This window comes from Oncorhynchus kisutch, linkage group LG14 (genome assembly GCF_002021735.2).
Source record: "Oncorhynchus kisutch isolate 150728-3 linkage group LG14, Okis_V2, whole genome shotgun sequence".
Lineage (NCBI taxonomy): Eukaryota > Metazoa > Chordata > Actinopteri > Salmoniformes > Salmonidae > Oncorhynchus > Oncorhynchus kisutch.
This window is the reverse complement of record NC_034187.2, coordinates 69,509,032-69,521,039: the sequence shown is the minus strand read 5'-3', so window position 1 is coordinate 69,521,039 and position 12,008 is coordinate 69,509,032. Positions and strand designations below refer to the sequence as shown.

At 44.3% G+C, this 12,008-nt stretch overlaps 1 protein-coding gene across 3 annotated transcripts in view; it reads right to left on the bottom strand.

The window, feature by feature from the left end:
• Nucleotides 1–12,008, bottom strand: part of LOC109904406 (CUB and sushi domain-containing protein 3) — a 657,725-nt gene that overhangs the window by 270,267 nt on the left and 375,450 nt on the right. The window contains exons 1-2 of one of the 3 annotated variants that reach the window (XR_004202892.1): nucleotides 11,857–11,953; nucleotides 10,443–10,555 (exon numbers count right to left, since the gene is read on the bottom strand). Coding sequence is in view for 2 of the 3 variants with exons in the window: in XM_031788837.1 (XP_031644697.1) it covers nucleotides 10,443–10,555; nucleotides 11,857–11,960 (217 nt within the window). In the remaining variant the exon portion in view is untranslated. Of the gene's footprint in view, nucleotides 1–10,442; nucleotides 11,276–11,856; nucleotides 11,961–12,008 lie in introns of those variants that run through there. The other 2 variants (XM_031788837.1, XM_031788836.1) reach the window with 2 other exon arrangements.

Sequence of the window (12,008 nt, the reverse complement as noted above, 5' to 3'; positions counted from 1 at the left end):
TTATCTCTAAAGGTCTAACTTGACCCTTTTCTCACCCCTTAACCCACATCTCATTACACGCTATAGTACTCTCTGATGTCCTCTCTCTGTTCCGGTCACCAATGGTGTGAAGAATGACCTTCACTGGAGCTTCGCTGGAAATTGTCATATAAAATATGTAATTATGCTTTTCTGATGTTAAATCTGCTCCCATTGTGTAAAATCTTTGACAGGAGATAAATTGCCTTGGCAAAGAAAGAGAGGAAAAGAGCACAGGAGACACAGAGATGTAGCCACGGGGAACTGAAATCAAAATGCTGAAACTGGTACCCAAGCTAAGTGCACATTAGAACGCAGGCAGGTAAATCGACGGGAGTCACAACAGCTCTTTCACAAAGTCATTAACTTTGTTATGCAAAGGGAAGAATCAGTCTAAATTACAGACACACTCTCTGGAATGAGATATGCATAGCTATAGGAGCATATTCTAATCTTAGAAATGTTGCAGAAGTTTTATAACAGAAAATTGTTGGTAAAACACACTGAGTATACAAAACATTAGGAACAACTTCTTAATATTGAGTTGCACCTTTTCCCCTCAGAATAGCCTTAAGTCGTCTGTGCACGGACATGACAAGATGTCAAAAGCGTTCCACGGGGATGCTGGCCAATGTTGACTCCAATGCTTCCTACAGTTGTGACAAGTTCACTGGATGTCCTTTGGGTGGTGGACCATTCTTGATACACACGGGAAACTTGACACACTCAAACCAGTGCACTTGGCACCTACTACCATATCCTGTTCAAAAGCACTTAAATATTTTGTCTTGTCCATTCACCCTCTGAATGGCACACAAACAATCCATGTCTCAATTGTCTCAAGGCTTAAAAATCATTATTTAATCTGTCTCCTCCACTCCATCTACACTAATTGAAGTGAGTTTAACAAATGACACCAATAAGGGATCATAGCTTTCACCTTGATTCACCTGGTCAGTCTATGTCATGGAAAGAGCAGGTGTTCCTAATGTTTTGTACACTCACTATATGCTTCATACACTCAGTGTATGTGTTTGATGGAGACAAAATGATATTAAAAGCCCCATACAGGGTACCCATCACATTACATTATATTTCATTCATATAATAAAGAACATATTTAATTGAAAGGCGAACATCAATGTTTTATAGTGACCATTAAATCTACCTGCTAAACATTGAAATATGATTGGCTTCCTTTACATTCTCTAGGTCTCACACTATGATGACTCCCATTTGGTTCACTATATCCACTAGCCTCTCCCAGGGGGATCTGCCTATTCCCACTATGAGACTGTAATATTATCCATAGCCTGCAGCAATACAAATGACTAATTTCTCCAGAAGTCTTCAGCTGAGATAGCGTGCTGCTAGCACAGACTGACTGCTGACTGTTCAAGAGCTGGAAAAACATATTTGATCATTGTGGAGAGAACCCAGTGCCGAGAGTTTTCTCTGTTTGTTTGTGTGCACATGATTCAACTGCATAAACAGTTGGTGGTTTTGTGTAGCACAATGATTTGAAACTAGTGACCACTCAAACCATATGAGAGAGAGGGAGAGAGAGAGAGAGAGAGAGAGAGAGCGAGAGAGAGAGAGAGAGAGAGAGGGAGAGAGAGAGAGAGAGAGAGAGAGAGAGAGAGAGAGAAATTACATGTACAGCCAACACACAAATTCAAATGGCTATTATGTTATGGAGTCTGTAATTAAAGGGCATAAGAAATAATGATGACATAAACTCCTGCAACACTCATGTGTATCTAATGGGATACAAAATAATAGTTTAAGCAACTCAAGGACACGCCTGAAAATGCTGACAGCTTGTCGTGGTTAGAATACAGGGAATGCAGGAATCTGAAACACAGCTGATGAAAATGTGCCCATAATTTCACCTGAGATCTGAATATTATAGACAGACTGATTTGTTTATAAATCACTGGATAACTGTGATTGTGTTGAAATATTCAGCTCATATGATTGGTTGTGGGGAAATGGATTTGTCAAGTGATTTGCCAGAATTTGATAATCTTTTTTCTTAACAGTCTACTAATACACCATTGTTAAAACAATAAGCATCAGAGCAACTTAATGTAAAATGTTACCAAACCTCCTTTTCAACCTTTACATTTCTCTGTCCTGCTTCCTCTGTCAGTGTTTCTGCTGCAATAGGTACAGTATGAACGGATGTGAGCAGTTAACGTCACCACAAAGTGACAGGGTCAAAAAGCATGAAATCGCCTACTAAATTAGGACCATTTAGAATGATGTGAAGTACTGGCACCAAGCGAGAACATTCAACGGATTTCAAATGAATATTTTAGAGATATAGGACTTCATTAGACTACACACAGCAGCATCAGCAAGAAAGCTAGCTACAGTAGCAGATAAACCAGAATATTTCCCTCTTCATGTATTAGGGAGGGTAAATTGATATTTAGTCTCTCAATGTCTCTCAAATGAACACTGATGAGCAGTCAGGAATGGTTTACAGTTATAATGGTAATGTCATTTCGCAAGAACATTAAAAAAAAATTCTAACTGCAATCTCTTCCCCACCAGGTCTCTCCTTTGTTTCCTCCAGAGATATTACACTAAGCCACTTATTCTGTTTTTCCATGATAGTTTGCACTCAGAGGTACAGCACACTACATGACCAAAAGCTTGTCAAACGTCTCATTCCAAAATCATTGGCATTAATGTGGAGTTGGTCCCCCCCTTTGCTGCAAAAACAGCCTCAACACTTCTGGGAAGGCTTTCCACTAGCTTTTGGAACATTGCTGAGGGACTTTCTTCCATTCAGCCACGAGAGCGGGCACTGATGTTGGGTGATTAGGCCTGGCTCGCAGTAGGCGTTCCAATTCATTCCATAGGTGTTTGATGGGGTTGAGGTCAGGGCTCTGTGCAGGCCAGTCGAGTTCTTCCAGACTGATCTTGACACACCATTTCTGTATGGACCTTGCTTTGTGCACTGGGGCATTGTCATGCTGAAACAGGAGTGGGCCTTCCCCAAACTGTTGCCACAAAGTTGGAAGCACAGAATCATCTAGAATGTCATAGTATGCTGTAGCGATAAGATTTGTTTTCGCTAGAACTAAGGGACCAAGCCCAAACCAGGAAAAACAGCCCCAGACCATTATTCCTCCTCCACCAAACTTAAAGCTGACACTATGCATTGAGACAGGTAGCATTCTCCTGGCATCCGACAAAACCAGATTTGTATGTAGGACTGCCAGATGCTGAAGCGTGATTCATCACTCCAGAGAAGGCATTTCTACTGCTCCAGAGTCCAATGGCGGCGAGTTTTACACCATTCCAGCCGACACTTTGCATTGCGCATAGTGATTTTAGGCTTGTGTGCAACTTTTCCGGCATGGAAACCCATTTAATGAATCTCCCGACGAACAGTTATTGTGCTGACGTTGCTTCCAGAGGCAGTTTGGAACTCAGTAGTGAGTGTTGTAGCCAGGGATAGACAATTTTTACACACTATGCACTTCAGCACTAGGCTGTCCCGTTCGGTGAGCTTGTGTGGCCTACCACTTCCCGGCTGAGCTGTTGTTGCTCCTAGATGTTTCCACTTCACAATAATAGCACTTACAGTTGATTGGGACAGCTCTAGTAGGGCAGAAATTTGAAGAACTGACTTGAGCTCTTCAGTAAGGCCATTCTATTGCCAATGTTTGTCAATGGAGATTGCATGGCCGTGTGCTCGATTTTATACACCTGTCAGTAAGGGGTGTGGCTGAAATAACCAAATCCACTAAGCTGAAGGAGTGTCCACATGCTTTTGTATATATAGTGTATTTCCCTTATTTTTCCCAATTTTTTCTCTCTCTCTGCCCCCTCATTCCTCTTTCATGCCTCTCTCGCTCCACCTAACTCACTTTCATTCATTAGGGTGGATGGCATGCTGTTCATCACTGTGACACTAATTTATTACAAAGCCCTGAGCTTGGGGGGAGATAATCAAAGATATGGATATTGTGAGGAAATGCTAGCTCATATCCAGCGGATGTGGCTGCTGTTTGAGAGATGAAACCTCCTTCTGTTTCAGGTTAGAGCCCCCCCCCTAAATAGTAAGGTATGATTTCTGTGACAACCCCTTATAAGGACTCCGGTCACAACTTGCAGGCTTGTTTTCGAGTTGCTGTGCGTTTTGTTGCCAACCTGTTTTGCTACCTGACAACTTTACGGTTTTCACTTTTTAATTACCGTTCATATATTTATTTATTTTTTCCTCAACTTTTTCACTCCGGACGCTTTATCTGGACACGATTCGTCAGGACCTCCAACAGCCGAAGCTAAGTAGTAACATTAACATGATGCCTTCTAATTGCAGCCGCTGTACTCGCCTTACGGCGAGGATAGCTGTGCTGCAAGCCCAGCTTCAGACGCAATCGTTAGGCAAGGGTAATTTCAGTGTAGGAAAGGATGAAACAGCGTCTGTGGCACCAGTAAGTACAGATAGTAGTGTAAATCCCCTGGCACAGTCCCCGCAGCCGGACAACTTTCTCACGGTTTCTGGAAGGAAATGCTGTAGGAACGCTCAACCGGTGTCGCTCATTCAGCCGACAGAAACTTTCAACCGGTTTTCCCCATTAAGCAGCGGGTCGGAGTCAGAGGCCGATTCTTCTCTGGTCTCTACTCCTCCCGTTACGGGGTCTGAGACGCCGAAGCTTCCCACCATTAGCTCTGACAAATTGAAAACTCTAGTCATTGGCGACTCCATTACCCACAGTATTAGACTTAAAGCGAATCATCCAGCGATCATACACTGTTTACCCGGGGGCAGGGCTACCGACGTTAAGGCTAATCTGAAGATGGTGCTGGCTAAAGCTAAAACTGGCGAGTGTAGAGAGTATAGAGATATTGTTATCCACGTCGGCACCAACGATGTTAGGATGAAACAGTCAGAAATCACCAAGCGCAACATAGCTTCTGCGTGCATATCAGCTAGAAAGATGTGTCGGCATCGAGTAATTGTCTCTGGCCCCCTCCCAGTTAGGGGGAGTGATGAGCTCTACAGCAGAGTCTCACAACTCAATCGCTGGTTGAAAACTGTTTTCTGCCCCTCCCAAAAGTTAGAATTTGTAGATAATTGGCCCTCTTTCTGGGACTCACCCACAAACAGGACCAAGCCTGACCTGCTGAGGAGTGACGGACTCCATCCTAGCTGGAGGGGTGCTCTCATCTTATCTACCAACATAGACAGGGCTCTAACTCCTCTAGCTCCACAATGAAATAGGGTGCAGGCCAGGCAGCAGGCTGTTAGCCAGCCTGCCAGCATAGTGGAGTCTGCCATTAGCACAGTCAGTGTAGTCAGCTCAGCTATCACCATTGAGACCGTGTCTGTGCCTCGACCTAGGTTGGGCAAAACTAAACATGGCGGTGTTCGCCTTAGCAATCTCACTAGGATAAAGACCACCTCCATTCCTGTCATTACTGAAAGAGATCATGATACCTCACATCTCAAAATAGGGCTACTTAATGTTAGATCCCTTACTTCAAAGGCAATTATAGTCAATGAACTAATCACTGATCATAATCTTGATGTGATTGGCCTGACTGAAACATGGCTTAAGCCTGATGAATTTACTGTTTTAAATGAGGCCTCACCTCCTGGCTACACTAGTGACCATATCCCCCGTGCATCCCGCAAAGGTGGAGGTGTTGCTAACATTTACGATAGCAAATTTCAATTTACAAAAAAAAAAATGACATTTTCGTCTTTTGAGCTTCTAGTCATGAAATCTATGCAGCCTACTCAATCACTTTTTATAGCTACTGTTTACAGGCCTCCTGGGCCATATACAGCGTTTCTCACTGAGTTCCCTGAATTCCTATCGGACCTTGTAGTCATAGCAGATAATATTCTAATCTTTGGTGACTTTAATATTCACATGGAAAAGTCCACAGACCCACTCCAAAAGGCTTTCGGAGCCATCATCGACTCAGTGGGTTTTGTCCAACATGTCTCTGGACCCACTCACTGTCACAGTCATACGCTGGACCTAGTTTTGTCCCATGGAATAAATGTGGTGGATCTTAATGTTTTTCCTCATAATCCTGGACTATCGGACCACCATTTTATTACATTTGCAATTGCAACAAATAATCTGCTTAGACCCCAACCAAGGAACATCAAAAGTCGTGCTATAAATTCACAGACAACACAAAGATTCCTTGATGCCCTTCCAGACTCCCTCTGCCTACCCAAGGACGCCAGAGGACAAAAATCAGTTAACCACCTAACTGAGGATCTCAATTTAACCTTGCGCAATACCCTAGATGCAGTTGCACCCCTAAAAACTAAAAAAATGTCTCATAAGAAACTAGCTCCCTGGTACACAGAAAATACCCGAGCTCTGAAGCAAGCTTCCAGAAAATTGGAACGGAAATGGCGCCACACCAAACTGGAAGTCTTCCGACTAGCTTGGAAGGACGGTACCGTGCAGTACCGTAGAGCCCTTACTGCTGCTCGATCATCCTATTTTTCTAACTTAATTGAGGAAAATAAGAACAATCCGAAATTCCTTTTTAATACTGTCGCAAAGCTAACTAAAAAGCAGCATTCCCCAAGAGAGGATGACTTTCACTTTAGCAGTGATAAATTCATGAACTTCTTTGAGGAAAAGATTATGATTATTAGAAAGCAAATTACGGACTCCTCTTTAAACCTGCGTATTCCTCCAAACCTCAGTTGTCCTGAGTCTGCACAACTCTGCCAGGACCTAGGATCAAGAGAGACGCTCAAGTGTTTTAGTACTATATCTCTTGACACAATGATGAAAATAATCATGGCCTCTAAACCTTCAAGCTGCATACTGGACCCTATTCCAACTAAACTACTGAAAGAGCTGCTTCCTGTGCTTGGCCCTCCTATGTTGAACATAATAAATGGCTCTCTATCCACTGGATGTGTACCAAACTCACTAAAAGTGGCAGTAATAAAGCCTCTCTTGAAAAAGCCAAACCTTGACCCAGAAAATATAAAAAACTATCGGCCTATATCGAATCTTCCATTCCTCTCAAAAATTTTAGAGAAGGCTGTTGCGCAGCAACTCACTGCCTTCCTGAAGACAAACAATGTATACGAAATGCTTCAGTCTGGTTTTAGACCCCATCATAGCACTGAGACGGCACTTGTGAAGGTGGTAAATGACATTTTAATGGCATCGGACCGAGGCTCTGCATCTGTCCTCGTGCTCCTAGACCTTAGTGCTGCTTTTGATACCATCGATCACCACATTCTTTTGGAGAGATTGGAAACCCAAATTGGTCTACACGGACATGTTCTGGCCTGGTTTAGATCTTATCTGTCGGAAAGATATCAGTTTGTCTCTGTGAATGGTTTGTCCTCTGACAAATCAACTGTAAATTTCGGTGTTCCTCAAGGTTCCGTTTTAGGACCACTATTGTTTTCACTATATATTTTACCTCTTGGGGATGTTATTCGAAAACATAATGTAAACTTTCACTGCTATGCAGATGACACACAGCTGTACATTTCAATGAAACATGGTGAAGCCCCAAAATTGCCCTCGCTAGAAGCATGTGTTTCAGACATAAGGAAGTGGATGGCTGCAAACTTTCTACTATTAAACTCGGACAAAACAGAGATGCTTGTTCTAGGTCCCAAGAAACAAATAGATCTTCTGTTGAATCTGACAATTAATCTTAATGGTTGTACAGTCGTCTCAAATAAAACTGTGAAGGACCTCGGCGTTACTCTGGACCCTGATCTCTCTTTTGATGAACATATCAAGACCATTTCAAGGACAGCTTTTTTCCATCTACGTAACATTGCAAAAATCAGAAACTTTCTGTCCAAAAATGATGCAGAAAAATTAATCCATGCTTTTGTCACTTCTAGGTTAGACTACTGCAATGCTCTATTTTCCGGCTACCCGGATAAAGCACTAAATAAACTTCAGTTAGTGCTAAATACGGCTGCTAGAATCCTGACTAGAACCAAAAAATTTGATCATATTACTCCAGTGCTAGCCTCTCTACACTGGCTTCCTGTCAAAGCAAGGGCTGATTTCAAGGTTTTACTGCTAACCTACAAAGCATTACATGGGCTTGCTCCTACCTATCTCTCTGATTTGGTCCTGCCGTACATACCTACACGTACGCTACGGTCACAAGACGCAGGCCTCCTAATTGTCCCTAGAATTTCTAAGCAAACAGCTGGAGGCAGGGCTTTCTCCTATAGAGCTCCATTTTTATGGAACGGTCTGCCTACCCATGTCAGAGACGCAAACTCGGTCTCAACCTTTAAGTCTTTACTGAAGACTCATCTCTTCAGTGGGTCATATGATTGAGTGTAGTCTGGCCCAGGAGTGGGAAGGTGAACGGAAAGGCTCTGGAGCAACGAACCGCCCTTGCTGTCTCTGCCTGGCCGGTTCCCCTCTTTCCACTGGGATTCTCTGCCTCTAACCCTATTACAGGGCTGAGTCACTGGCTTGCTGGGGCTCTCTCATGCCGTCCCTGGAGGGGGTGCGTCACCTGAGTGGGTTGATTCACTGTTGTGGTCATCCTGTCTGGGTTGGCGCCCCCCCCCTTGGGTTGTGCCGTGGCGGAGATCTTTGTGGGCTATACTCAGCCTTGTCTCAGGATGGTAAGTTGGTGGTTGAAGATATCCCTCTAGTGGTGTGGGGGCTGTGCTTTGGCAAAGTGGGTGGGGTTATATCCTTCCTGTTTGGCCCTGTCCGGGGGTGTCCTCGGATGGGGCCACAGTGTCTCCTGACCCCTCCTGTCTCAGCCTCCAGTATTTATGCTGCAGTAGTTTATGTGTCGGGGGGCTGGGGTCAGTTTGTTATATCTGGAGTACTTCTCCTGTCCTATTCGGTGTCCTGTGTGAATCTAAGTGTGTGTTCTCTAATTCTCTCCTTCTCTCTTTCTTTCTCTCTCTCGGAGGACCTGAGCCCTAGGACCATGCCCCAGGACTACCTGACATGATGACTCCTTGCTGTCCCCAGTCCACCTGGCCATGCTGCTGTTCCAGTTTCAACTGACCTGAGCCCTAGGACCATGCCCCAGGACTACCTGACATGATGACTCCTTGCTGTCCCCAGTCCACCTGGCCATGCTGCTGCTCCAGTTTCAACTTCCACCTGACTGTGCTGCTGCTCCAGTTTCAACTGTTCTGCCTTATTATTATTCGACCATGCTGGTCATTTATGAACATTTGAACATCTTGGCCATGTTCTGTTATAATCTCCACCCGGCACAGCCAGAAGAGGACTGGCCACCCCACATAGCCTGGTTCCTCTCTAGGTTTCTTCCTAGGTATTGGCCTTTCTAGGGAGTTTTTCCTAGCCACCGTGCTTCTACACCTGCATTGCTTGCTGTTTGGGGTTTTAGGCTGGGTTTCTGTACAGCACTTTGAGATATCAGCTGATGTACGAAGGGCTATATAAATAAATTTGATTTGATTTGATTGCAAGTGTTCACAAGGTGATGAACTATCAGTTTAGGAGAACGTTACAGGTCACCAGGCTCAGTGACCTTTGACACAAAGACGTCATTCAGAGTGACAGTCTAGTGATTGAGAATCAGTACACCTGCCTTCATTTATTCAGAGAACGAGGGAGTTAGGGAGTTAGGGAAGTAAATCAGCCATTTGACAAGTTGGTACATCTGTCCATCTCTCATCTGACTGGCTTAGTAACAGTCTGTCTGTCCATCTCTCATCTGACTGGCTTAGTGACAGTCTGTCTGTCCATCTCTCATTTGACTGGCTTAGTGACAGTCTGTCTGTCCATCTCTCATCTGACTGGCTTAGTGACAGTCTGTCTGTCCATCTCTCATCTGACTGGCTTAGAGACAGTCTGTCTGTCCATCTCTTATCTCACTGGCTTAGTGACAGTCTGTCTGTCCATCTCTCATCTGACTGGCTTAGTGACAGTCTGTCCATCTCTAATCTCACTGGCTTAGTGACAGTCCCTCTGGCTCTATCGGCCTCAGCTGTCTAACTGATACTTTTAAGGCGGCAGGTAGCCTAGTGGTTAGAGCGTTGGGCCAGTAACCGAAATGTTGCTGGATCAAATCCCGAGCTGACAAGGTACACATCTGTTGTTCTGCCCCTGAACAAGGCAGTTAACCCACTGTTCCCAGGTAGGCAGTCATTGTAAATAAGAATTAGTTCTTAATTGACTTACCTAAATAAAAAAAATTAAAAGACTCAAGGCCAATGCAAGGCAAAACACAGCTTTAGTAGCTAGCTGCTAGAGTTTGGAACACACACACACACACACACACACTCACACACACCTTCACAGAGACATGTATGCATGGACATACAGGAACACTTGATCATGCACCTACCTATGGACTTGGACACACTAATAGGAGAATATAGGAGCGCATGACCTCATTCACACACACACACACACACGCACACACACGCACACACTACGTACCTTTAAAGTTGATCTTGAAGCCAATGGAGCCCACGCTCTCGTCTGACTGGAGGTGAAGCCACATCTGATGGGTCATGCTGACTATGAGGTCAGGGACGAAGCTACCTGAGAGACTGGGGGGAGGATGACAATACACGTTTAACCTGACTGGAACATGGATACTGGAACATGGACAATAAACTATTAACCTGACTGTAATATAGCATTTATAACAACACCTACCAGAAACGGACTGGCCATTAGGCAAGTGTCACAATGGCGGACTGGCTAAGTGTCACAATGGCTGGTCCATCTTTAGCCGAATGGGCCTGTCCAAATTGTTTTTTTTTTACGCCAAAGTATCAGTATTTGTATAATAGAGAAAAAATTATGGCCCGGTGTGTTAGAAATGTCTGGGCCGACTTCTGGTCCCAGTCCGTCCCTGACACGTACTATACTATCACACTGCAACATGGGACTGTTACATTGATAACAACACACACTATCCCCCTGATTGTAACACGGTACTGGCACATTGATGGACAATCTTTAAAATCGAGTCAATGTTATGGGGGACTACACTAGCTTTGAAGATGAATGTTAACACACACTACCACTAAGTGTCTCTGTCATGCCCTGATTTGTTTCACCTGTCCTTGTGATTGTCTCCATCCCCTCCGGGTGTCGCTTATTTCCCCCAGTGTATTTATCCCTGCGTTTCCTGTCTCTCTGTGCCAGTTCGTCTTGTATGTTTCCAAGTCAACCCGTTCCCAAGTCAACCCGTGTTTTTTCCGTTCTTCTGCTTTTTGCATTCTCCTTTTTCTAGTGCTCCCGGTTTTGACCGTTGCCTGTTTCTGGACTCTGTACCCGCCTGCCTGACCATTCTGCCTGCCTTGACCATGAGCCTGTCTACCACTCTGTACCTCCTGGACTCTGATCTGGTTTCGACCTTTTTGCCTGTCCACGACCATTCTCTTGCCACCCCTTTGGATTAATAAACATTGTAAGAGTCCAACCATCTGCCTCCTGTGTCTGCATTTGGGTCTCGCCTTGTGCCTTGATAGTCTCATATGCGGTGCAGGGAATACAGTACATTCAACAATAGTATAGTCTATGTTACGGATATAGAATCACCAAGACCATTGATAGCTTCTCCACCTGAACTTTTGATGACCTCTATGACCTCTTGATGAACTCTATACAGTAGTTAACTGGCTTAACAGTCAATACCATTTGCATACAGAATACATAAAACCCACCACAGGAGGCTGGTGAGGGGAGGACGGCTCATAATAATGGTTGTAATGAAGTGAATGGAATCCTATGAAACACATGGAAACCATGTGTTGGATGTGTTCGATACCATTCCATTTATTTTGTTCCAGCCTGTGAAACACACAGTAATATAGATACAGTAAAGTGCTGAGCCACTCACACTTGGAGTATTGTCTTGGGGTCACCCACTTCCCCTCCGTCACCGATGGTTAGCGTGTCGTAGGCAATCTCCAGGTCAAACTCCTCAAAGTTAATCTGAATTACCTGTCGGTGGCAAGAAGAAACAAGGCATAATGGTTAGCCGCATGTCAA